General features: G+C 37.4%; 4 protein-coding genes and 1 long non-coding RNA gene across 6 annotated transcripts in view; 4 read left to right on the forward strand and 1 right to left on the reverse strand.

Moving 5' to 3' along the window:
- Positions 1 to 1,859, forward strand: part of Rps7 (ribosomal protein S7) — a 39,191-nt gene extending 37,332 nt beyond the window's left edge. Inside the window, exon 6 of the mRNA XM_076896726.1 lies at positions 1,848 to 1,859. The gene's annotated coding sequence lies outside the window, so the exon portion shown is untranslated. The remainder of the gene's footprint in view (positions 1 to 1,847) is intronic.
- On the forward strand, positions 1 to 8,608 carry Fab1 (1-phosphatidylinositol 3-phosphate 5-kinase fab1). The gene is made up of 14 exons (XM_076896584.1): positions 1 to 141; positions 255 to 466; positions 543 to 732; positions 817 to 1,054; positions 1,151 to 1,357; positions 1,434 to 1,645; positions 1,885 to 2,227; positions 2,285 to 2,645; positions 3,261 to 3,531; positions 3,617 to 6,326; positions 6,500 to 7,056; positions 7,247 to 7,579; positions 7,723 to 7,884; positions 7,952 to 8,608. Exons 1-14 carry the CDS (start codon positions 27 to 29, stop codon positions 8,149 to 8,151), a joined length of 6,111 nt encoding a protein of 2,036 aa, XP_076752699.1. The 5' UTR covers positions 1 to 26; the 3' UTR covers positions 8,152 to 8,608.
- The window catches only part of LOC143424552 (golgin-45-like), a 35,807-nt gene extending 21,087 nt beyond the window's left edge, over positions 1 to 14,720 (forward strand). Inside the window, exon 7 of the mRNA XM_076896690.1 lies at positions 14,711 to 14,720. The gene's annotated coding sequence lies outside the window, so the exon portion shown is untranslated. The remainder of the gene's footprint in view (positions 1 to 14,710) is intronic.
- The window catches only part of LOC143424579 (UBA-like domain-containing protein 2), a 24,143-nt gene continuing 8,828 nt past the window's right edge, over positions 8,583 to 23,897 (reverse strand). For both annotated transcript variants that reach the window (XM_076896730.1, XM_076896729.1), the window contains 2 exons: positions 12,386 to 12,479; positions 8,583 to 11,799 (listed from right to left, as the gene is read on the reverse strand). In XM_076896730.1, coding sequence (XP_076752845.1) covers positions 11,651 to 11,799; positions 12,386 to 12,479 — 243 coding nt within the window. In that variant the 3' untranslated portion in view covers positions 8,583 to 11,650. The remainder of the gene's footprint in view (positions 11,800 to 12,385; positions 12,480 to 23,897) is intronic.
- LOC143424590 (uncharacterized) lies at positions 13,191 to 14,702 on the forward strand. Its single transcript, XR_013101950.1, has 3 exons — positions 13,191 to 13,532; positions 13,839 to 14,002; positions 14,137 to 14,702. It is a non-coding gene; the product is annotated as an uncharacterized LOC143424590 (long non-coding RNA).

A 23,897-nucleotide genomic window follows, 5' to 3' on the forward strand; every position in this document is an offset into this window, starting at 1 on the left:
TTCGCGAGAAGATAACACCAAGCAAAATGAATAAAAATATGAACTCGCCATCAAAACTTACGGAGTTCGCTCCGTTAAGTCCCGAGGAGAGCCAACCTGTTGTGGCTTCTCTATTTTCCAAATTCTTTAGCTTCACCAGAAGTGAGTACCTCCTTTTGTTTATCATATTTCAGTCCTTTCATTCCCTGCATCGTTCGTTATCCCTCCAAGCAGCTTCGTTCGCTTTTCTAATTAATAAGAGCAATCGACATTAGGTTCGCAGAATGTTGACGACTCTACGATCTCTTCGACCAACGAAGAGCAGAGCTCTTCGGATTCAGAGTCTTGGAAACAGTCGGAGAGTACAGAGAAGTCGCCAGAGGATGATAGTTCTAGTATGATGAACTTTCCGTTGGATACTCGCGAAGGGAGAAGTTTACCAAATGTATTAAAACGTATTAGTAATATTGTGGCTTTGAAGAGTAATGTGAGTTATCCTTCTTGTATGTCTTCTACGAGAAACAGGTACCGTAAAGTGTAACAATGTTATCGGTTTAATTTAGAACTTGCGTTCGTACAAGGATTCCCAATTGAGGAGTTACTGGATGCCAGACAGTGTAAGTAAACAGTGTTACGAATGCGGCGAAAGGTTCACCACGTTTCGTAGAAGACACCATTGCCGTGTCTGCGGTCAAATATTTTGTTCCAAATGTTGCTCCGATCAAATACCTGGGAAAATTATGGGATGCACTGGTATACAATCGACGAATGCATAATCCTTAATGCATCTAATACAATCATTCGTACATCTAATAACAACGATAATATTTGCAACAGGTGATCTCAGAGTATGCACGTACTGCTGCAAAGTAGTTCTATCTTATTTGCAATCGTCGGACATGAGAAGCGATCTGTCAGCTGATCTGAAAGCCCTGCAAGAGGATCTTCAAGTTAAATATGGAAACGATTCACCGCCCACTACTCAGAAATGTGCTAACGAATCGGTAGAGGATGAAACTTTAATCTGCAGAAAACCTAGCGTTGGATACATGGAGGAGAAATATGCTACTGGACGGTATTAATTCCCTGTTACTTCTCTTTAATGCATCGAGGATTGAACGATGTTTAAATTGTATGATGTACAGAGTCAGTTGATGAATACGTATTTCAGATCAGCGGCCAGCTATTTAACATCTCAGGAACGTTCCATGGTATTACAGAACTCGGCCTCTTTGAGGATGATTTATGAAGAACTGTTCAGATCGAGCCAAGCAATTCTCTTACAAACGCACAGAATTAGACTGAAAAGTTATCACAATTGCTTCTTGGCCAACGAATTGGTCAATTGGATGATAGCACAAAACAAGGCAGCTACACGGTAGAGATAAAACAATTTTTTTTAACACCATGGGGAAAAAGAAAACGATTTACTAAGGCGTAATACATTTTATTAGTGTGCAGGCTACTGCTATAGGGCAAGCATTACTGGAAGCAGGGTTCATTGAACCAGTTGTCGCCGATAATTTGTTTAGCGATACGGCGACTGTTTTTAAACCGATAAAACTGTCTCATATGCAAAGCATGGACTTAACCGAAACTCAGAACACCTGCGACGCTCAAGAGCCTGCATGGGTGAAAACTATACCACAGCACGATTCAACTACTGGTAATATATGATAATTAACACGTTGTACAAAGTGACTGAAAAGTAGCACTCTATTTTGAGAATTAAAATAGTAATTTAAAAAAGGCAGCTATGAGACACGAAAATATATCTAGCGGCTAGAAAAAGTATTTGCACACCATTAGATGTAAAAAGAAATTAGTTTTCAAAATAGATAGTTACTAGTTTGCACTATATATACAGTACATAAAAAAAAGATTGCTAACGCGCATATATTGTAGATTCGGAAAGTGAAACGAAACCTTCGAACTCGATGCAACAAACTACTGGACGTTTACCGTCTTCTAGCTCGAGCTTTTACTTAGACTTAAACTTAGAAGCATCCACTGTTACATTAAAAAGACCGACGTCCGAAGATTTGACCACAATTTCTGTAAATAGTAGCGACGGTGTAATTGAGCAGAAGGAAGTAACAGTAAAATCGCATAAATGTAATTTTAAAATTGCTGACGATCTTTTAAATGACACGCTACAGGTACAAGAGTGTAAAGAGAAGAACGGTTGGCACAAACCAACGAATCTTCCAATCGCGTTCGGGGAGCTACACGCGTACGAATGCTTAACGTAAGTATTATACGCGTGTACAATTATGTTCGTACTTAAATTTAATACTGATTATAGATCCGCGTACAAACAACACGAGGATTCTTTAATCAAGCAACTTCTAAATAAAGAAGGTTTGTCCCAAAGCTGGTCAGAAGTAATACTTCCCATCGCTCATCAAATTATCGACTACGTTAGACCAGATTTGAACCATAACGTAGATGATTTAGATATTCGGCAGTACGTACAAATTAAAAAATGCTCGGGTGGTAGCAGAGACGATTGCGAAATTGTCTCCGGTGTAGTTTGCACGAAAAATGTTGCGCACAGAGGAATGAATGCGATGATAGCACACCCGAAAATTCTGTTACTTCAGTGTGGATTGATGTATCAACGCGTCGAGGGAAAATTGTTAAGCTTGGAACCCGTAATGTTACAGGTACGAAATTCACGCATCTAATTATATCATTATTATTTCATATTACACGATACAGTATCCCGACAACATAACTTTGTCACCGTAAGAGCACTGTGATGTAATTTCAATAGTTTTATTGTTTTTTTAAATAGTTTTATATGTTTCATTGTATTTTATATTACCCGCTTTAGAGGTAAGAGGGAGAGAGTTATATAAGAAAGCTATAAGAAAGAGTGAGACAGATGCTATCTACTCTACTGGAGAACCCCTGGCGCCATCTCTGTGAAAAGTGCTCAAACTGCTCGCACAGCGTTATCGACAGCGAAGTGAACTACTGAAACACTGGCGCCATCTCTTGGAGGGCCGCTGAAACTAGGTCGGTAATTAGTTTCAGTATCCTCCGTAGAGATGGCGCCAGGGGTTCTTCAGTAGGGTCGATAGCATCTGTCTCACTCTTTCTTATATATCTTTCTCTCTCTTACCTCTATAGCGGGAGATATACAGAAAATTGCAGTAAAGCTATTGAGATATACAAGAACTTACACTAAAACTATTGAAATATACAATAAATTGCAATTCATTTAAATATCTAGAATGTAACGCATTTTCAAAGGAAGTATTATGTTTGGATCGTAGGAGAACGAATATTTAGGACATACAGTTGCTAGAATCACCGCTCTTGGTCCGGATGTTGTACTTGTACATCGTTCTGTATCAAGATTAGCGCAGGACAGACTTAGGGAGTGTGGAGTAACGCTTGTATTGAACGTGAAACTCAGCGTACTCGAGAGGGTCGCACGATGCACTGGTGCTAACATCGTAAATACTATCGATGCGCACATAAGCTCGAGGTACATGCTTGGAACGTGTAAAAAATTCTACTTGCGAAATTTTTTGTGCGAGAAAAGTAAGTAATAACAAATTATGGTTTCCTATACGTTTCACTCGAGCGAACTAAAAATTTATATACGCAATTGTTACTTGCCTTCTAGATGGTATTAAAACGTTGATGTACTTCGAGGGATGCGCGAATCCACATCTTGGAGCTACGATCTTATTGCGTGGCGGTTCCCAGCAGGAATTGAAGAAAGTAAAGAATGTGACTTCGATGATGATTTTCTCTGCCTATTCCTGGCGTCTCGAAAAATCGTTTCTAATGGACGAATTCGCGAGACCACCGTCCCCCAAAGATAATTCATTTTTAGATGAAACCTTGAATAAAAATCCCGAAGAACTTCAAGGGACCAATAAAACGTCGCACGCTAAATCCAACAACGAAGGTGACTCGTCATACGCTCATAGCAAGGAATATACAAATGACGAAGAAATTTTGAAGATATCGAAGGCTCAAGAAGATTCTGAGGACATATCAAATGACACACAATACATAGAAATAGTAGTATCAGCAAACAGAGACATACAGACAAAGGACATAGTCTTAGATCGAACTGAGAATATGTTGGATTCAGACTCTGTTAAACAAATATCCTCTATATTACCTGAAGATGCGGATCCTTACGATACTTTAAAATTGTTCAGACCAAAAGCAAAGTCTTCTGTAATCGATGCAAAGTGTGATTTAGAAGATGGATCGACCAGTACAACGAATAAAGATAATTTAAATAGTAGCTGTGACGCCGACACGCACACCAACGAAGATCCGAATAGCACAATGGAATTGTTCGGAGGCAAGACTACTGTGAAACAGAATAACAGTGTTAAAGAGGACGTTGAAAGGATCAAATTAAAGGACAAGGTCCTAGCTGAAGAGAAACGTATTTACGGTGAATCGATTAGCGACCGTAGCGATCCTCTCCATCAGTATTTAAACGAAGACGAGGAAGGGGTCTTCGATCGAACTAGTCCAAACGGCCAGCACTTAAGCGTTGCTGATCTACCGCTGCTGAATAAATTCAAAAAGGCCTTAGAAGGTACCGTATTAACCGTCTCGCCTTATCTGAAATTTTCCGTACCCTATCTGGAAACGGAAACAGGCAGGAACTGCGTGTTACGGAGTTTCTTTCCACGTGAGATCTTTTATTCCGCTCAGTTCGTGGATAAAGTGAAGGAGATTAAAACGACTAACGTGTCCGTGGAGCAATCCGGACTTGAGAATCCGCTGACGAAGTTGAAATTAAAACCACAACATCCGTTTGTTCAGGCAAGATTAACCACAGACGTCGATAGTCGGGAGGTGCAAGCTTTGCTAGCGAATTTCAGGGCTTGCGGCAGCCGATTGTATCCGACGAACAACGTTCTGTCGGACAAACAACAAATTCTGATCCAGAATGAAGTAAACGATCAGCCGCCTGTGTGGCCCGACTGTCTGGACCCGGCTAGTCATCAACGTTTATCTGTATTATTTTGCAGCTTCTCTCATACTGGCAACGATACGCCAGCGTTCTGCGTAAACCCCTGGGTGGTGAATATGGATTTATATGGGAGGAACGACATCGCGCTTGGACGATTCTTAGAGCGTTACTGCTTAACGTCCGAGTACAAATGTCCCGCGGAAGCGTGTCGAGCACAGATCGCCCAGCACGTTCGACGATTCGCCCACGATGGTGGGTGCATACACATCAGCCTGAGCGAGATGAGCACCGAGCCGTTCTCGCAGGAAAATGCCAATCAAATTTTAATGTGGAGCAAGTGCATGAAATGTAAAAGCGTCTCGCCCGTGGTGCCAATGTCAGACGACACTTGGTCCCTATCCTTCGCTAAATATTTGGAGCTACGGTTTCACGGGAACGCGTACACCAGAAGAGGCACGGACACGTGTCAACACTCTCTTCATCATGATCACTACCAGTATTTTACGAAGAAAAATATGTTGACCGTGCTTAAGTATACGAAAATATCGCAATGGGAAATCTCGTTGCCGCCACCGTTGATAAATATCATATACGATCCAAAACAGCACGCGGATGTGATAGAGGAAATGAAGTGTATAGCATTGAAAGGGGACGAGGTATTTTCTTGCATACGGGAGAAATTAGCAACCTTGCAAACAGATGTGGAGCTTTTAAACGCTGCTAAACAACAATTGACCAAGGACCAGCAGTATTTCAAGAATAAAATAGAAGAGATTCAATTGAAATTGACGTCTCCTACGTTAGAAAACAAGAAGCTCGAAGGGAAAGTGTCTGAGAAGCAAGTCCAAGCTTTGATGTTCAGAATCGAGGATGGTTTAGTGATTCTTAAACGGCTGATATCCGAAGTGGTGTTCACTTGGAATGCAAAGATTTTGGAGATGTCCGTGAAAAAAAAGGACGAGAGACCTAGGCGATTTACTGAACGATCGTTAACGACTGGAAGTAACAGTATAATCGATACCGACGGATACATAACGGAAGATACCGCGTCAGAATCGCAGATAGAAGATTTAAGTCCCATGTCGGCGGACTACAACGCTGTCGATGCGATTGCCGCTGCGCAGAATGATTTGCAGGGATTCGAAGGCATTGAAAATTCAGATAATGAAATTCTAGAAAGCAACAATCCTGACGATATCGTTGTCGTTCAGGGATCCCCGAAAATGCATCAGAGATCTCATTCTGATGTCCTGCCTATCACTTTTGATGATATGCCAGATAAGAAGAAAAAGAAGAAGACAATCTTGTCGCAATTGTTACCCTCCGTTCCGGTTATCCAACCGATATTAAATCCATTGGGCACTTTGGAACATCACTTACTTCCTCTTGGGTTTGTTCATTACAATTATGCAATTTTTAACTAGTTCTATACATGCGTGGTTCCACTACCATTGAAAGTTGTCCGTTCCTATTATAGGAAATGATTAAATTCCCCCAAATTAACTTAATTATATAAATTCGTGCAGTTATATATAACGTACTAAGATATTCGTTTTTACACAGATCAGTTGTACCTATAGTGGTGTACGAATCAGAGCCTTCATCTATAATTGCATACGCGTTGGACTCGCACGACTATAAACACGCGCTTCATGAATTAATGCGGACAACCAAAGGGCCAGACTTAAATCCCAGTCCATTGATTAAACGTAAATTTCCTGAGAATAAAGAAAACCTCTCAGATTTAGCGCAGTCTGGAGAATTCAAACGGCCATCTGTATTGTCATTTTTCCGAGGGAATAGTCCTAATCCTGCTAGTCCCATAGTGGAGTCCGATAAAAGTATCTCAAACGTGGAGTCTAATACTCAGATTCCACCAACAACAGCTGCGGACACAGATGAGGATAAGAAAACTACCAAACAACAGAATTATATAGAAGTTCAGTTCAACGACGCGACAACAAACTTCTATTGTAGAATATATTTTGCTGCACAATTTGCGGCTTTCAGAGAGAGCGTTCTTCCGTGCGGAGAAGATGGTTTCACAAGAAGTTTGAGTCGAAGCGTGCAATGGGCTGCGAGAGGTGGAAAGAGCGGAAGTGCTTTTTGTAAAAGTCGAGGTATAAAATTCTATTAATATGTGTGTAACATTGTGAAGATGATTCATCTAACTTAATGAATTGAAATTAAGGGTGAATTAAAAGTTGTGGCGAAACAGTTTGTCAGTATTTTCAACTTGTTAAATTAAATGAATCACCCTGTAGAATTTATTAGAAATTATATTTTCATCGACGTATTCTTTGCTAACAGATGACAGGTTTATTATAAAAGAGATGTCTAAAATCGACATGCAAATATTCCTTCAATTTGCGCCAAATTATTTTTCATACATGGAAAAATGCCAACAAACCAAACAACCGACGTTGTTGGGAAAAATAGTCGGTGTTTATCGAGTATCTTTCAAAAATAATACGACAAATGCAGCGCTTCGAACCAGTGTACTAGTGATGGAAAATTTGTTTTACAAGAGAACAATAACCGACAAATTTGATTTAAAGGGATCGGTGAGAAATCGACTCGTGAACCCTGATGATATGTGTCACGAAGGAGAGCTTGTACTAATGGATGAAAATCTATTGAATAGTAAGTATTTTGGTGACAATAAGCTATCTAAAAATTTGTTTCGATTTTTATGTAAATGGGGAAGCTTTATAATTTGAAACGTTTCCAGACAATACTGCTTTATGTATGAAAACTTCTCTGTTAAATATAAAATGTATTTCTAGTGAGCTGCGATTCCCCGCTCTATATTAGATCACATTCCAAAGCGGTTTTAAATAGAGCCATTGAACAAGACACAAAATTCCTGGCCGATAATTCTGTGATGGACTATTCCCTATTGGTGGGTTTAGAGCCAAACTCAGACGAACTTGTCCTGGGTATAATAGGTAAAAGGATTACATTTTTGGCTGTAGGGTACTTTCAAGAAGACTTTTGCATTATGTTTAATTGCAGATTATATACGAACATTTACCTGGGACAAAAAGTTAGAGACCATGGTAAAGAAATCAGGCATTTTAGGTGGCCAGGGAAAATTGCCAACGATAATATCGCCGGAAGAGTACCGTGCTCGTTTCATAGCCGCTATGCACCGATATTTCCTACCTGTACCAGACAGATGGTTCGGGTTAGGTAAAGGTATGGAGACATCGTAAAAGAAGACGCGAATTCTATATATACATAGTGAGATTTTTCAATTTTTCACAAACATTGTATACTAAATATATTTGTATATATATTTTCTATGCGGCTGACATAAGTGTAACAAGCAGCGTTGCTTATAGAGGTATTTAATTGTATATTATTATATTTTATGGAGTTACCACTAGTCGACGTTACGACGTTCTGTAATAGCGAAAGTGATGAAACTGAGTTACCATTATTATAAAAATCTTATTGTACAGTTATAATTTTTATCATTCACGTAGCGATCTAATCTTTGAATCGGGCCGCTTGTATTTGCGTTTTATTAACGTATCAATTATAACATTACATGTACATAGTACATTTCTACTGATAATGTAAACAGTAAATTGTCCCTTCAAGTTTTGAAGTACAAAAGGGCATGAATGATAATTACATAAGATTATATAAAAGTCTGTGAAAGCACCATTTTATTAATGTTTTATTTAAATCATTTGTTTTTTTTTTCAAAATTATGTACATGAACATTATTTATTATTATTGATAGTCAAGTAAACAATAATAATAATAATTAATTAATGATAAAAGCTTTAACGTAATAGTATTCTCATATAGTCCTAGATCGGTGTTCCGAAATTTTATTCCCGTAGGATTAAAGTAAAATGAAAACTTTTCTAAAAATATCATGTTATGCCAATATATGTATATATGTATATCATACACGTTTCATAATCAGGTCGTAGAAAACGAATTGTAACGTACGAACTACAATTTAATAGATTTACGGAACACTGATCTATGCATTACAAACACAAAAATGATATTAAAGCGTATACCTTACAGAAAAACATCTCGCGTCATACTAAATTTTCCGTATGACATTCTTTCTACCGTATTTACATAAATGAATGCACAGTAATGAAGCTGTCAGCGAAATTCGAATACTTGAACTATTTCATCCTTTTAAACTTAGATTATACTGATCATAATGTCCCTCGTATCCTTTGAGACTATGATTTCATCGATTATTGTAAACAAGCAATCTCCTTTGAACTTCCTATGTGATCTCTTCGGATAATTAAATGTCTTTCGTTCAAATTCGAAATTAAATATATATGAACCGGTATATGTAGATGCGTCGTGTGATTAGGTATACAATATTGTAAAAAAAAGACCGTCGATGTGAAATATGAAGAAGATAAACTTTTGATGCACAGTCATCATCGACTGCTAGTCTATGTAACAATCGAAAGATCGTGGAGTAAAAAACTTATGAGGGTCCAGCTTTCCTAGAAATCAAAGAACAAAGTTTCGTGTCATCTACTGGTGAATGCCAACTTCTAGTTTTATCATAAGTGTTCATTAATCCTTTGAGCGCTGTGAACCCACATATAGATTTCAAAGTTGACTATGTGTTATGAACCCGTTTATGGGTCCGCAAGCAACCATTCAGTATACGCTATGAACCAACATATATGTATATTGTGCCTAGAATGAGGAATAAATGAAGAGTAGAGGAGGAAAAATGGGAAATGTCCATTTTTAGCGATCATCATTCGTCAGAACAAGATAAGTGTAGTCTAGCGTGCGCTTCTCAGCGCTCAAAGGGTTAAGAAACAGAAATAGACGCATCGAAGCAATAAATAAGAATGAGTAATTTAAGAAAAAATCCTTTCATCGTTTCCCCCTTTTTCGTACATCTTACGATTTAATTTGTAAAACCTAATATTACTTAACAAAATTTACTAAAAATGGACTCTCATAGCTTTCCTCCTCGACCTTCCGATTTATCCAATGGAAAACAGTTTTAATGTGTGTGTATGTGTGTGTGTGTGTATATATATATATATATATATATATATATACTGATCACGGTAAATTACAATAAGCTGTCGTTATAAGAATTTCAGCGAGCAATACGAAATCTATGATTAAATCATTTACACATGAAATAGTAAGAAATCTCTAATCCGTATTTCTATTTGTAGATTCAATTGACGATGAAACAGCTCAGCTAATATGTTTTCCTTTTCCTTGTATAAAAAAAAATGACCTACACTGGATACTATTCTGAGCAAGTGAGTTCCTGGTATGAACAACTTTTGAGAAAACGTATGTATGTATAAGTTCTTCTTTCTAACTTTACATAAATATACTTAGCGGACATTACGTAATCAGTAAACTCTTTTTTACAATTTTTTACATAATCCGTCACGTAATTTCGCATTCAATACTTAATATTTAGCCTCATATTTTCCATTCACCGCTCGCTTCACGTTGAGCGGGAACAATATTTTTTTTTTTCATTTTTTCCTTTCAATAGACGTTGCATTATGTTATCGTCATCATTATCATTACAAAACAATAGCCGACATTATCGGTTTCACGCGAAATCTCTGAAACAAGTTCGATCGTCATTAGAAACAACTAGGATTACAAGAAATACGAGCACGATTAAAGTTTTCTCGACTCGTGGTCAATTATAGATTCGAATTATTTTCATTCGCAAAGTCTCTCGTTCGATTGCCACGCGGGAAATGAACGGAATAAAATTAATGAAAATAAGCTAACATTCACATCTCTCTCGCTAAGCGCTATCCAGTGCCGGCAATTTTTTGTACTATGGCGTGGAAGTGGTATTCGATTTCTCATTGACTTCCGCAGTCTATGGACCGCAAAAAAAAAAGTTTCCTATCTAGCCGCGAATCTGTAGATCGAGAAACAACAAGGAAGATACCCGGGACGGTGGAGGAGGCTTCTCGCTACTCATTTACATCAAAGCGGCATCCTGGACGCATACTAATAAATTTCATAAACGCTAAGGAAAGTATCGCTGTCTTTCATAATCATAGGAACTACCGTCCCAGCAGCACATTTAAAAGGACAGAGAGAGAAACGAAAATAGAAAATAGTCTTTGCAACCTACGCTCTCGTTCTTTTTCTTTTCCGTTTTCTTTAGTTTCCTATCGTTTATCACCAAAATAATCCGACGGAAGAGGAGTCGCCTTTCTTTCATTTCCGAGAGGTCTCAATCGTGATCGACGCGTTGTGTTTCGATGTACACCATAATATATATCAAAGAATAACAAGAATAAACAATCGAGAGTTGTATCGGCTACTAGAGATCCACCGTGTATATACCGTGCGATTCGATGAGAGATGGGGGCGGAGGATAGGGAAGGATCTCCTTCTAGTGAGAAATCTCGCTTCTTCTAAAGACGTGCACGTCTAAATAATTACATATCATGGGTTTTTTTTTTCTCTTTCCTCCGTGCGCACGTTTTGTTCAGGAAATCATGCGTCCTTCTTCTAGGGATGAGGAGAAATAACGAGCGCGTTTTTTTTTTTTAATCTCAGCTAATAATCGCTCACGTGGCCGCACAGCGTATAAACCCCTGGGGAGCCCGGTCGATCTTTTATAAACCATGCCTCCTGTTTTTAAACACCGTTTACGTGCACATCGCGCGACCTCGGGATCTTGCGCACGGGCCGCCGAATCGCTAGTTTCTTTTATCTCTGCGGCTCGCCCAGGCCCAATTGTTGACTTTGCGCTTGCTGTTGCGCGTTCCCGGTCACGCTACACCGTCCACCGTGGTGCTGCGTTGTCGCCCCCATCTGCATCAGATTCTGATGTAATCCGTTTTGACTCGGCGACATTCCTGCAACCAATTTCTCAATCAGTTCTCCGTTTCAAACAGTTGCCCTTACTGGCTAACGCAAAGACATCTTGGCGACGTCTGGATACGTTGATATTAAAAGTGTCTCAACTCATTTATCGATGTAACAATGTACTATAACTAACGTTTTTCAAGAGTCTAGATTATGTTCGCTCAAGACATAAGATAAACGTTACAGACAACTTTGTTTAAATTACTTATTTGCAGAAATTTTCTTTTTTATAGTTATTACTGTTCCAGACGAGTTACACAACGCCGATGCAAATCAATATGCGCGACTAAACAACGTGAGTAATTAAGGAATATACTCTTCTTTGAATAGTTTTTACGTGTAATTTTCTCGAGCGAACGCGTAGAATTTCAAACAAGTCGCTATTCTAAGCGTTCTCTCATATTTTCCTTATCGTTTGCGGTAATGTATTGCGTTTTAAAACAGCCGCTTTTCCGTGACTCATTAAATAATTTTCGATATTAAAACGGTAGAGTATTTAGCGTCAATGAACAAGTTGTACGATGAAAAATTACGAACCTTTAATACTGATCTAAAATGTAACAAAATGAGCCTCACCCGAGGGAGTTTTGTCTCCTGCGGACATTTTGGAAAACGCCAGAAGTGCGTCGGGGAAGTTAGGTGGCGTGGCTGGCGTATTACACGGCGTAATCTACAAAAGAAATACATTTTTATGACAATTACAAATGCCTCTCCGCAACGGCATCAATACAGTTTGTCTTATATAGCTTTGTTTATGTGCTTGTGCATTGCGTGTATGATTATTTAGGTCGAGACTAGGGCGCATGACAGTATGGTAACAAACATGGATTCTTCGTTTAAAGATCGATACCTATAATCAACCTCTTTGGCGCGTATCGCTGCAAGACTCATAAGAGGATACCAGCTTTTGCATACCGATTAGGAATAGCGTTCTGCATGTTCTTATTAACATTTTTATTGCGTAACAGTTTCAATATCAATTTATAGGATAAGCAAGGAGGAAAATGTTATATATAGAACTTTGACTAAGAAGAGATTACTGGAAGTGTCTTTGAGGTATTTTTCTTCGTTAAATTTAGGTTAATTGAGGTTTTTAAAAACTCTTTGTGCAAAATAAAATTATTAACAGCACCGTACAACATATGTCGTACAAATGCCGATTCAGGCCAGTTTTGTAAAATTAACATAAATGGGACTGACTAATGAAAAGTTATGACACTAGAGCAACGTTCCATCGAACAGCTGTTGGCTCCTACGTTTATGTTAGTGTCAGAAAATTAGCCAGAATCAAGGCAATAATTTGTGTACCAGCTCTAAAATACATAAGAATAACTTATGAACGTTTTCTCGGTTAGTAACTGTATCTACTATTGACGATAGAGTCTAATTGAACTTTTCGACCCGTCATTATATACTACTTATTAATAACGAGACTTAAATAAACTTTTCGATTCATCATTGTGTATAAATACTCGCGAGGTTAATAAACATGACGCATCGCGGCGGCAAAATTGCATTTCATATTTCATTCATCAGGCTCGCCCTCGATCGGTAAATGTCTCCGTGGCGTGGTGACTTTATCGTGTACGAGTTACACATACAATTTCCTGCTCGTATTTCGGAAACACGGAACAAGACGTTCGGTTTCGCCTGTAAAGCTAAAAATATCGGACGAATGTTTTACGTAAGGCTACAACGAAACGATACAACACATCTATAGTAGGTAGGTGAAAAGAGAGCGACAAAAGTAGCTTTCTGCGAGCGAGAACTCGCCGGTTGTTAAGGTCGTCGAACCTTCGGCTCCTGAATGTGATGTCGGTATACCAGGTGGACAGAGAACGCAACAATATGAGATGCACACGTGTTTCAACGCTGTCAACCGACTGATTACATAAATAAATAGGGGGATAGCAAGTCGAGACCGTAACTACTTTTCCACCTGGCTATTCTTCTTTCCCCGTGAACGTTAATGGTCTTATGGCTTTCACGCGGTAGAATAGACTATGTTAAATATTACAAACTTTTTCAGAAAAATATACTCTTAAAATTATGAACATTAATACGAACATTCTTTTGCACAACATAATATCGAACTGAGTAAGATACGGTGAAATCATGTACAATAAACACTCGATAATTGTAGGAAATGAAACTACTAAAAACGCGCATATCAAGACTCGTGCAATTGACAAGGTATCCAAACAGCAGAGTGTGATTTTCCATTAACATTGTCAAACATATATAAATATACATGAAGTATATACTTGAAAACATTATCGACATTTAAAATATGTAAAGATTCTACTTTGTGCTTGTTAATCTTTTAGAGAACGTAAGAAACGTGCCGAGTGATGTCACAGCCAGCGATAAAGGAAGTAAACGCTTAAATTTTACCTCGATAAACCGATCAAATATTTATAAAACACATGCATGTATGTTTGTACACGTAATAACGTAAACACAATACAATAAAAATATCTTATCGAAGAATTTTCTCGCGACAATGTACATTGATTAATAACCGGCGAACATTTTATCACTACTCGAGCCGAACGCGTGTTTACAATCATCAAGTTTACATTTCTTCGGTCGTTCATTTTTTTTTTTTCAACGTGTCACTTATACATACAATGCAAGCGTAATAAAATAGAACAGCAAAAAGGAGAGAAAGAGCAGAGAAAAAATGCTAATTGATTGCACGAACGCGTGCAACTCGTAATGATTGCAATGTTTGTGATGAATGATCGCTGCGGTCGCATAATGGCTTCTTAGCGTGAAGCGGCATGCACGAGCACGTCACGCAAAGGAAGACGAGGTAAAAATGCGCTGAGAAGAACTGAATTTCACCGTCAGATCTGAGCGTTTGTCGTTCGTCCAGCGTTGGGCCGAGATTTGGCACACGGCTTATCGGAATGCCGCCGACCGAGAATAGTAACACACCTAGCAACTGTCTGCCCGCAGTGGTTCTCTGGCTTTCATATCGTTTTGAAGTTTACCAGCTGAAGTTCAAAGTAAAATGACAAGAACACGTCCTCCATGGCCACCGTCACGATAAAGTTACGCGCAGGCAACGAAATGTCAGGCTACTTAATAATTATCGATAAACCACGGGTATCAACGTCGATAACTCTAATTCATTGATAATGCCGTCAAAATATGACCACTGCGGTAAGGAAGAAATAAAATAACATTCGATAACACGGATAAATGATAGAAATTCAATTATCTACCATTTATTTTGGTTTCGATTCGATTCAACTCAGCGATTCTTAACGTAATTATTGGGATCAGAACGTTTTTAATTATCCTAGAAAACATTTATAGTATAAGCTGATACTATCCTACTAACTGCATTGCATACTCGATCACTTTTCATATTTTATTTGGTAAGTTGTATTTTCTAATAAGCGCACTCGAGTGCAATATGTGTATAACTCTGGCAATATTTCGTATTGTATCAGAGTCACTTAAACGAACATGCGTATCACGGTTCTCGCCTGTGTTGCTACTGTCTTCTCTAGGAATTGGTAACGCACGATACTGCATTCAAAGTACTGCGAGCGTTGAACCCGCTTGTAAACATGTCACTATATCTTAAACCCTGTCTGCTCAAATGAATTCTCGTGCTCTTATGACAGTGTTTTAAGCCATTTATCGTTTCCCTTTATAACAATGCGTGTAATAATTTTACCTCGTACAGAACATTTTTAGCATATTCACGCTTGGGTCAAGACGAGTTTTATTTACCCTTAAGCAGAATCGATAAATAAAATTATTGATATTTATCGATACCGTCGACGTGTAAAAAACGACAGACAAATACGATAGAATTTTTCTTTATACGGGCTTCTCCACTTATTCATATTATTATCTTTATTAATAACTGTATTACTTTCTATCGTCGTTATTATTCATTTATATCGCTAATAACCTCGCAGCAAATACAAATACGAGGAAAAGACGTATTACACTTTATCTATCGCTATTAATCTAAGTTAATTTATTAGGGTTAATTTATGATCACGTTCCTTGGTCGCATATTCAAGCCGAGCGAAATAAAAAAAATACTGTGCGAAGTCGCGCTCCGATACACGATGCGTCTCAAACCGTAATCAGTCAATTAAACAAGCCACGCATTACAAGCGTGATAATTTTATCGATTGTAATACTGTTGCCGTGTTACTAAACACCTATCCCGTATCCATTTGCTCGAATCGGATCGCGTAAGGCGCCTCCTTTAACGTAATCGTTGAACCCAATTCATTTGCCGATGAGTAATCGTATTAATTTCACAGTCTGTTTCCAGACGTTTGCACGGTAACGAACTATTTGGTTTAATTAAGAAACACTCGTAAAATTACGTGGCATGACCACGTTGATTCAGCAGAAACGGGTTCTCTTCCTTGTTGAACTTCTATATTTGGCTCCCTGCAGATTCAGATTCCATTTTTCACGTGATACTCGAAAGGCGGCTCGTAATTGCCGGCGATAACGTCAAAACGTTACACGATGATTTTCCGAATGCTTCTTAATCTCTGAGACAGTGTCGTAACTCCGCATCGGCGATAGGGCAAATGCCAGGCCAAACCACCATACAGCGACCACCATCTTCTTCAAAAACATTGATTATTTATCGACTGATTAGTATGGAAATGTATTCACTGAACTTTTATGTGACTTTTCTATTTGTAACCAGAAAGAAACTAATTCGTGCACAAACTATATTAAATTGTTATTCACAGATATAATATGTACACGTAATTTATTGTTAGGATTGCGTTTTCACTCCGATTCGCTCGTCGAAATGTTGTAGAAGCTATTTATCGAAACTGAGCATCGATTTCCTAGCATTCGATCTCGATCGATTCTTAGGATTGATATTTTCCAAAAGAGTATCGATAATTTTTTGAAACGAACGTTTAATTTGTACAATTATGAAGCGATAAAATATTTGCCGAATGAATCAATGAAACGAAGTCGAGCGAAGCAGTAAACACAAGTGCATCCAGACTTCCTGTTTTTCTTATCGGGATCTTATGCAACGTTCCGATATAATTTAGAACCTCTCGTAAAGCTTTTTTCTTTCACGTGCGACAGCGATAACAGAAGCGTGCATCACAACGAGAGCTCATTTGGAGATTTAAGCAATCGATCAAAGTCTGTTCGACATTCGAAAAATGTATAAACAAAAATTTCATTGATCAGCAAGTTCTAATGTACGATTAGTATAAATATGTAGCGACACGTTACTATTAAGTAAATGTACTTAATGTACTCGCGGGTGTTTTGTGACATTGAGAAATTGAAACGAAAAGCTAGTAAAACACTTTACATTTTAGTATCGCGTCTATCTAGCTTATTTCCGTGTGTATGACTCATAATTTTTTTTAAACGGCTCGCCACAATCATTTATTATCGTTACGATATGATCACCTCTAAATAGAAAACAGAATGTGTTCATTTTTTCATTAACAGCACACGTACCTCGTTAGATATAAAAATTGTTTGTTGTTTCACGTATCGATACCGTACGGTCAATAGCTTAATTGAATTCTGATCGCAATTCGAAAATAAAGCTGTAAAATAATCAATTAATGTTTGGCATTATATATTGAAGTATTCAACTCTCTAAACGATCAGACATGAGAAAATCACGTGGTCTTTAAAAATTTCGATCGATACGATATATATCTTCGAGATATCGATGCTCAGGTTGCACATTACGATATCTACCGCGCGCACCGGTTTAAAACTCTATAATGCTGTTAGAATGTTGCAAATCGTGTTCGCGGAACGTGAAATTAATAGACACTAGAAAGGTTGACGATTTTTTCCTCCGTTGTACTGGTATAAAGCTATGTTTAGGCGTGGCCAGCATGAATACCGGCATTGATAATGTATCAGAAGTTTCATTCTTACCTGGATTATGCAACGTTACAAGCAAACGTGTAGGTACAATTATCAATGTCGGCAATCACCAGTTTAAAACATTTCATAATATCGTTCGAAGTGAATAAAAGAAGACAATCGTAACGCCTACGTTACATATATTATATTTTCTTTTAATTAAATTATTAGAAAGTCCCGCTGGCAATTTATCACAATATAGCTTGTTTCTATTTAGCAGTGTATAATTGAATGCAAGCAATTAATATCGGGTGGTGGACGGTTTCAGTTCATATTGTAACACTTTAAAATAGAAATCGAATCAACGAAAATAAAGAGGCTATCGAAACGGCAACGATAATGTGAAATAATTCGATTCTCGCTGGCGAATGGAATGATATTAATTTAATAGCTATTGATTGCTCGCTTCATTTACAAACGTGTCATTTACGTACCACGCGTTACAGACGATCTCATAATTTGATCAGTTAGAAGATTAAATCGTAATTGGAATCATTTCAGGTTACTACATTATAATGAATTACTAATGTTTAATAATTGTATTACACGATAGCCAATTAATTATGTAACAAGTTACCCGCAGGGAAGTTCGAGAATCTGTTTTTTTTTGTTTTCTTATGTACATTACAAAATATGTTAATATATGAAGGTACGATTATATTCATACCTTTTTAATTATTCAACAGTTGGCGAATGTTGTGCGCCAATGTAATTTTTAGCGTATTAAATAAACTGTATCAATTGATTATTCAATTTGATGTTGATAAGCAATTAGAGAACATATGAAATGCATAATTATATAATTAAGATTAATTCATGCGAATAAGGAAAGGCAACAAATTCCATTGAATTACATCACTGTCCATATAGTTCTACATTTATCGTTCTCTCACAACGATTTTAATAAGTAATATAGCTGTACGATGGGTCACGCAGCATAAACTGAAAGTTTAGTATCGTCCTAAATATCGTCCACTTGCGTACATGTGTTTTAACAATTGCCATTACAAATCAATTAGCTTAACTATATGTAGTGGGTATAATAGATAAAAGTAAATAAAATTTTTGAATTATCGTACATAATGTCAACATCTCTAGATAATAATTTAATCAATCGAAAATCACGTTCGATACAACTTTTTTTAAAAATACAGGGTGATTCACTATTCGCGTGACAAATTTTTGCAGCTGATACTGCACCAGCCAGTAAGTATCGGCCATCTTGTCGCTGAAAAAAATGTTAGGGGGTTAACTTTATTTCTTTTGCATTGGAGCCCTACAGAGGTAAGGGGTGGAGGCCAGAGGCCATACCTGTCACTAAAAAGACCCAATACTCTAGAGATTTCCTCCAAAAGAAATAAAGTTAACCCCCCAACTTTTTTTGCGATAAGATGGTTGATACTTACTGGCCGGTGTAGTATCAGTTGCAAAAATTTGTCACGCGAGTAGTGAGCTACCTTGTATATAGAACACTGTTAAGTTTATCGTTTTATCTTGGTCAAGTAATATTATTATCTTTGTCAATAAATGTTACCTACAGAATGTAGTATATTTCCAATATTTATTTTCATCCGATTATAAATTATAGCCTGAATTACTCTATGCACAGTTTTATATCGAATTAATTAAGACCTTCATTGTAGGGAATATGAAGAAGCAGGTTAAATAACAATTTTTTTTAAGTCTCCCTCTACATAAAGTAAGTTTCTTTATTTCTCTTAAGCATCGTTTACGTTATTTCCTAATTGAAAAACATAAACGTGTTCTCTTAAAAGGAGAAAAATTAATTATTTCTCTTGTAACGCGTAGAACCTTCTTATTACTAGTCGATTGAAATTTTCTAATTGTTCTTTTATACCCTCGTTCCGCCTGTGTAATTGCATACACTTCATCGTACTATATTTTACATAACAATGCGATAATAAAGCAAACAAGTTAAGAAAAGTTGTGTGCGTATAATCGCATCATCGTGGCGTGACAAACGATTACTTTTTACGCGTCTCTCGCACGACTTACGCGACGTTATGTGAATAAAAATGCACATCGCTCGTTTAATAATAACCAAATGCACTTAGTCATTTTTTTGTGTCATTCATCGGAGGAAATGAAATTTAATATTCATAGGCTGCATTCGCAACACCGTTAACTTGTTTTGCTAGGTTACGCAGCTCACGGACGACCGGCAGAAATGCAAAATGAAAAGCGCCAAACATGTTTATCATTATACAACTTTCAACTATTTTTTTAGTCTGCAGCAATGCCGTAGTCAGTTCACGGGTACCACAAATTGCAAGTAATAAGAACTATATAATATATTGTTAAGCCTCATTCGTGTTAATCGAGCTGTTAGAATTTCGTCGGTATAGAACGCGGTATTCTTAAGATGTTCAATTAAGGCTACTCTGGCTACTCTCGAGGTCTCTTGCTGTTAATTGTGGAAAATTTTAAGTGCAAATGTGTATCGAACAAGAATTGGAACACGCGATACTAATATAAAAGCGTTAATGAATCATTCAATGAATTGAAATAGAATCAAAACAATCGTCGTGGAGTACTAAGCACCATTTTTTACCACTATCTGCCATGCATTGACGGAGACAATGAACATTATAAAATGGAATACTGATAGCTGACAATTGAAACATTGTTTGTCAATTTACTATTGTTTTGTAGCATACCACAATAATCACAATTCCATTTCCACTTTTTATTTTAAATAAATCCTGAACCAATTTAATTTAATCTAACCTTCTTTCTTCATATTTATTCATAAGTTATACTTTGAAAGATTGATCGGGAGAAACCTAGAAACATCTCGTGTATTCGCCATGTGCAGTTACATAACATCACTTGACTATGAACTCGTGGACCCACTGACCAGCTATTGAAATTGTAAAGAGGAATTGTAAACACTTAGAACGCGTTCTGCCATATTAGCAAATTCTATCGAATTTCGTAAAATCATGATAACGAGAGAACTGACAGCGATGGCTATTATTATCGTGATAGCCGGGTTCGACCGGTGGTGATCCAGGAACAGTGCCAATCGACAATAAGACGTCGCACTCTCTATGCGTGCACGAATAAACATGTCGGTATACATCGTAAAATCGCGGATACAAACACCACCGATCTATTTGTGCACTTTATTTCGATCAATGATGCAACGCCCACATTTTTTCACGCGGGGGTAATCGTAGCTTCAGCTTGCACGTTTCATTCACGCTATTCGGTCGTTCAGGTTAGACCACTTTCAAGCGTCATTGCTGCGTGAATGAACACTTTTCGAGCACTGCTGATGAGAAATTTATGCCACTTTTATAGGTCGAACTCTTTCGTACTTCCTCTACTGACCAAACGATCGTTACACTCACCACGATACTGAATAACAAATTAGCTGTCGATAACAAAATAACGATACTAAATAGTTATCGTTTAATATTTTCGTGTCCACGTATGTAAAACGGAAAAAATAAACTATTAAAATTGCAATAAGAGAGAAAACTTCCGGATTTTCGTGTTGGCTGAAATTCACACGGACGAAAGAATGAAACTAACGTTACACAACATTAACGAAGCTCGATGCACTCGTTTAATGAAGCACGTACAAATAATTCTGTTTTCGCAGAGAACGATGGAGTTCGAACCAGTTAAGACTAGAAATCGTAACGGATTGACATATTAGATTCACGTATCACCTTGACCTTAATTTGAAAGAGTTTCGTCTACTAATTCTTTGCGATTCTCGATTCAAATATAATTAGTTATTTTTAGTCGCCTGAGCCGGAAATACGTTATATACATGTATACATACATATTATTTGCATTTATTAAGTGATTCACACGCTTGTTACTATATATAGTTTGTAGATGCGAAATCTGCACCCGTATACCGCTACGATAGCATTGAATTATCTGCCCTGACAATATACATACGTACACGTAATCATATGGGAGTGTACGTATGTAGACTTTTGGGAGTTGTTGTATATTTTTATTACAGAATTGATAAAATGGTCTCCATAAATTTGTATGCGACATCTTGTGCTGATGTGTACCTCGGACTAACTGACGTTTGCTTGATACTCGATAACGCTACACTGGTGTCCGTATAGCTTCGTATTATGGTAGTCATACGAGCCATGCGTGTCGTGCTTTTTACTTGCCTCGATAAAGAGCTACTTATATTTTGTAAGCGTTATGATTTCATCATACACGCTCGAGTTACGACCATTTTTCCGGACGATTTGCATAAAACGCTATAGTCGTTCCAATTGATAATACATGAAAACGATATTTAATTAACGCAACGAACAAGTTTTCTGAAACAAATAAATTGTTATCGTAAATTTCAAGGAACTATTGAGACTTTAAAAGAAATCCAAGAACATTCAAGTATGCACACATGAAAATGAGTTAACTACTGAAAAGATTAAGGATACGTCCACCACGAAATAAATCATTGAAAAGAGGACGAGAAAGTCAGTACCTTCCAGGTTCTACATTCTTCGCGTTAATGTTCTAACATAAATTCCAGGGAAAATCGTGAGAACGGAGAGGTACTTGAGCATAACATGCAAAATTCTGAACCGCTTCGAGGGGAGCGGAGTTTAATACTGTGAAGGTCAGGCACGCGACGAATTGATTTTCTCCCACCTTAGCTCTGATGTCACAAAAGCATGGCTTGTTTTCGTCAGACCGTATCAACGGATCCTTTCGACGATCAGTTTACATAATGCAGATAATTTACATTGCACACGCGATTTAAATATAAACGCACAGTTAATTGTTGCAATTATTTGCCGAATGTACAGCACACAGATTTTTGTTTTGAGACCAAAGAGAATGGCAGGTACACAATCCCTTGTTTTATGCAAATGATGCATTGACTCAAATAGCTATATCTCAAATAGCTAGATCATTTCATTTCTAATATCTGATTAGAAAGGAACAATTTACATGTAAAATCATAACTTTTTCACGAAAAAGAAGAAATGACAAGAACTATTAAAGTATAATTCCTATGAAAACAAGAATATGCTATTACAGAAAATAATATTACTTGTTTCTTCATTCAACGGGTTGGTTTTTACGAAATTTTTAATAATATACCACGAATTTAACTTCTTGTTATACAGGATGCATATACAGCATGCACGAAGTTTGAGCTTAATCAGTGAGTCGAATGTTGCGCACTTCCCTTATGTTACGTGACGATGCACAAAAATGTAGTAAAGTACCGCCGTGCATAAACCATGTATGAAATCACTGATTAGACGGCGCTTCTAAAAATAGCGGTATAAATCAATTAATAATTTACAAAGTCTGAGAACCACGTTATAGTTTATCATAAGATACGAACTGGAATACATAAAAATTTCATATCTGCAACTTGCTGTGTACACCTAAAATATTTGCGATCTCCATTTAAAATATTTTACACGACAGATATCTAAATATCCAGAAACATTTGTCAAAATTAAAAACTTTTTAATATCATAAAATTGTATCACAAAAGTAGGCAGAAAAAAGGAAAAAAAAGAATGGAGAAAATATTCGCAATTCTGTCCACGGAGCGAAAATAAAACAGTGGATTTGCTTCGAAATCGAGACGAAACGATTTAGCGCGGACGAAAGGCAACGAAAAAATTTCATTTCTGGCGCGTGATGTCGTGGCGATTCGCGCAACGAACCTAATGAATAAAATCATTCGCGTGATGCGTCGCGGATGGTTGCACGTGACACAAATAAAGAGAGCCTAGTGGAAAGGGTGCAAGAGACGGAGACGAAGCCGAGGCCGACGTCGACGGCGGCCACGACGTTTCTGACGCGGAAATAGTTTCGTATCGATTAGATGTCGGTACATAGATAGAGTAGTCGATGGTAGGCGGGCCGAGCCTTTGGCCTTTATTTAACACTAGATCTATCGAGAAGCCAAAGTGACATGTATTATGTTTTGTCATCTAACAATTATCTATTTTCTAAAATTTAGTTTCCAGCTTTTATCTGGATCATTTTTTTACATTAATGTACTACTTTGATAACATTCCTTTATCTGCCCATACAATATTTGTACTGAACCATATATTGGTCGTTTTAGGAAAATAGTAATTATAATAAAAATGGCAAGTGCTCCAATCCTTCCAAATACCGATTCGTACAAATCATCGGTAGGTCTAGT

Source organism: Xylocopa sonorina, chromosome 6 (assembly GCF_050948175.1).
Source record: "Xylocopa sonorina isolate GNS202 chromosome 6, iyXylSono1_principal, whole genome shotgun sequence".
In the NCBI taxonomy this organism is placed as follows: Eukaryota; Metazoa; Arthropoda; class Insecta; order Hymenoptera; family Apidae; genus Xylocopa; species Xylocopa sonorina.

What these genes read in the sequence shown, in the direction of transcription:
- Fab1 (XM_076896584.1), top strand. Translation starts at nt 27, where the DNA reads ATGAATAAAAATATGAACTCGCCATCAAAACTTACGGAGTTCGCTCCG. An exon ending in CACGCGTACGAATGCTTAAC is followed by an intron (nt 2,228 to 2,284) that starts GTAAGTATTATA and finishes TACTGATTATAG; the next exon opens with ATCCGCGTACAAACAACACG. An exon ending in TGGAACCCGTAATGTTACAG is followed by an intron (nt 2,646 to 3,260) that starts GTACGAAATTCA and finishes TTTGGATCGTAG; the next exon opens with GAGAACGAATATTTAGGACA.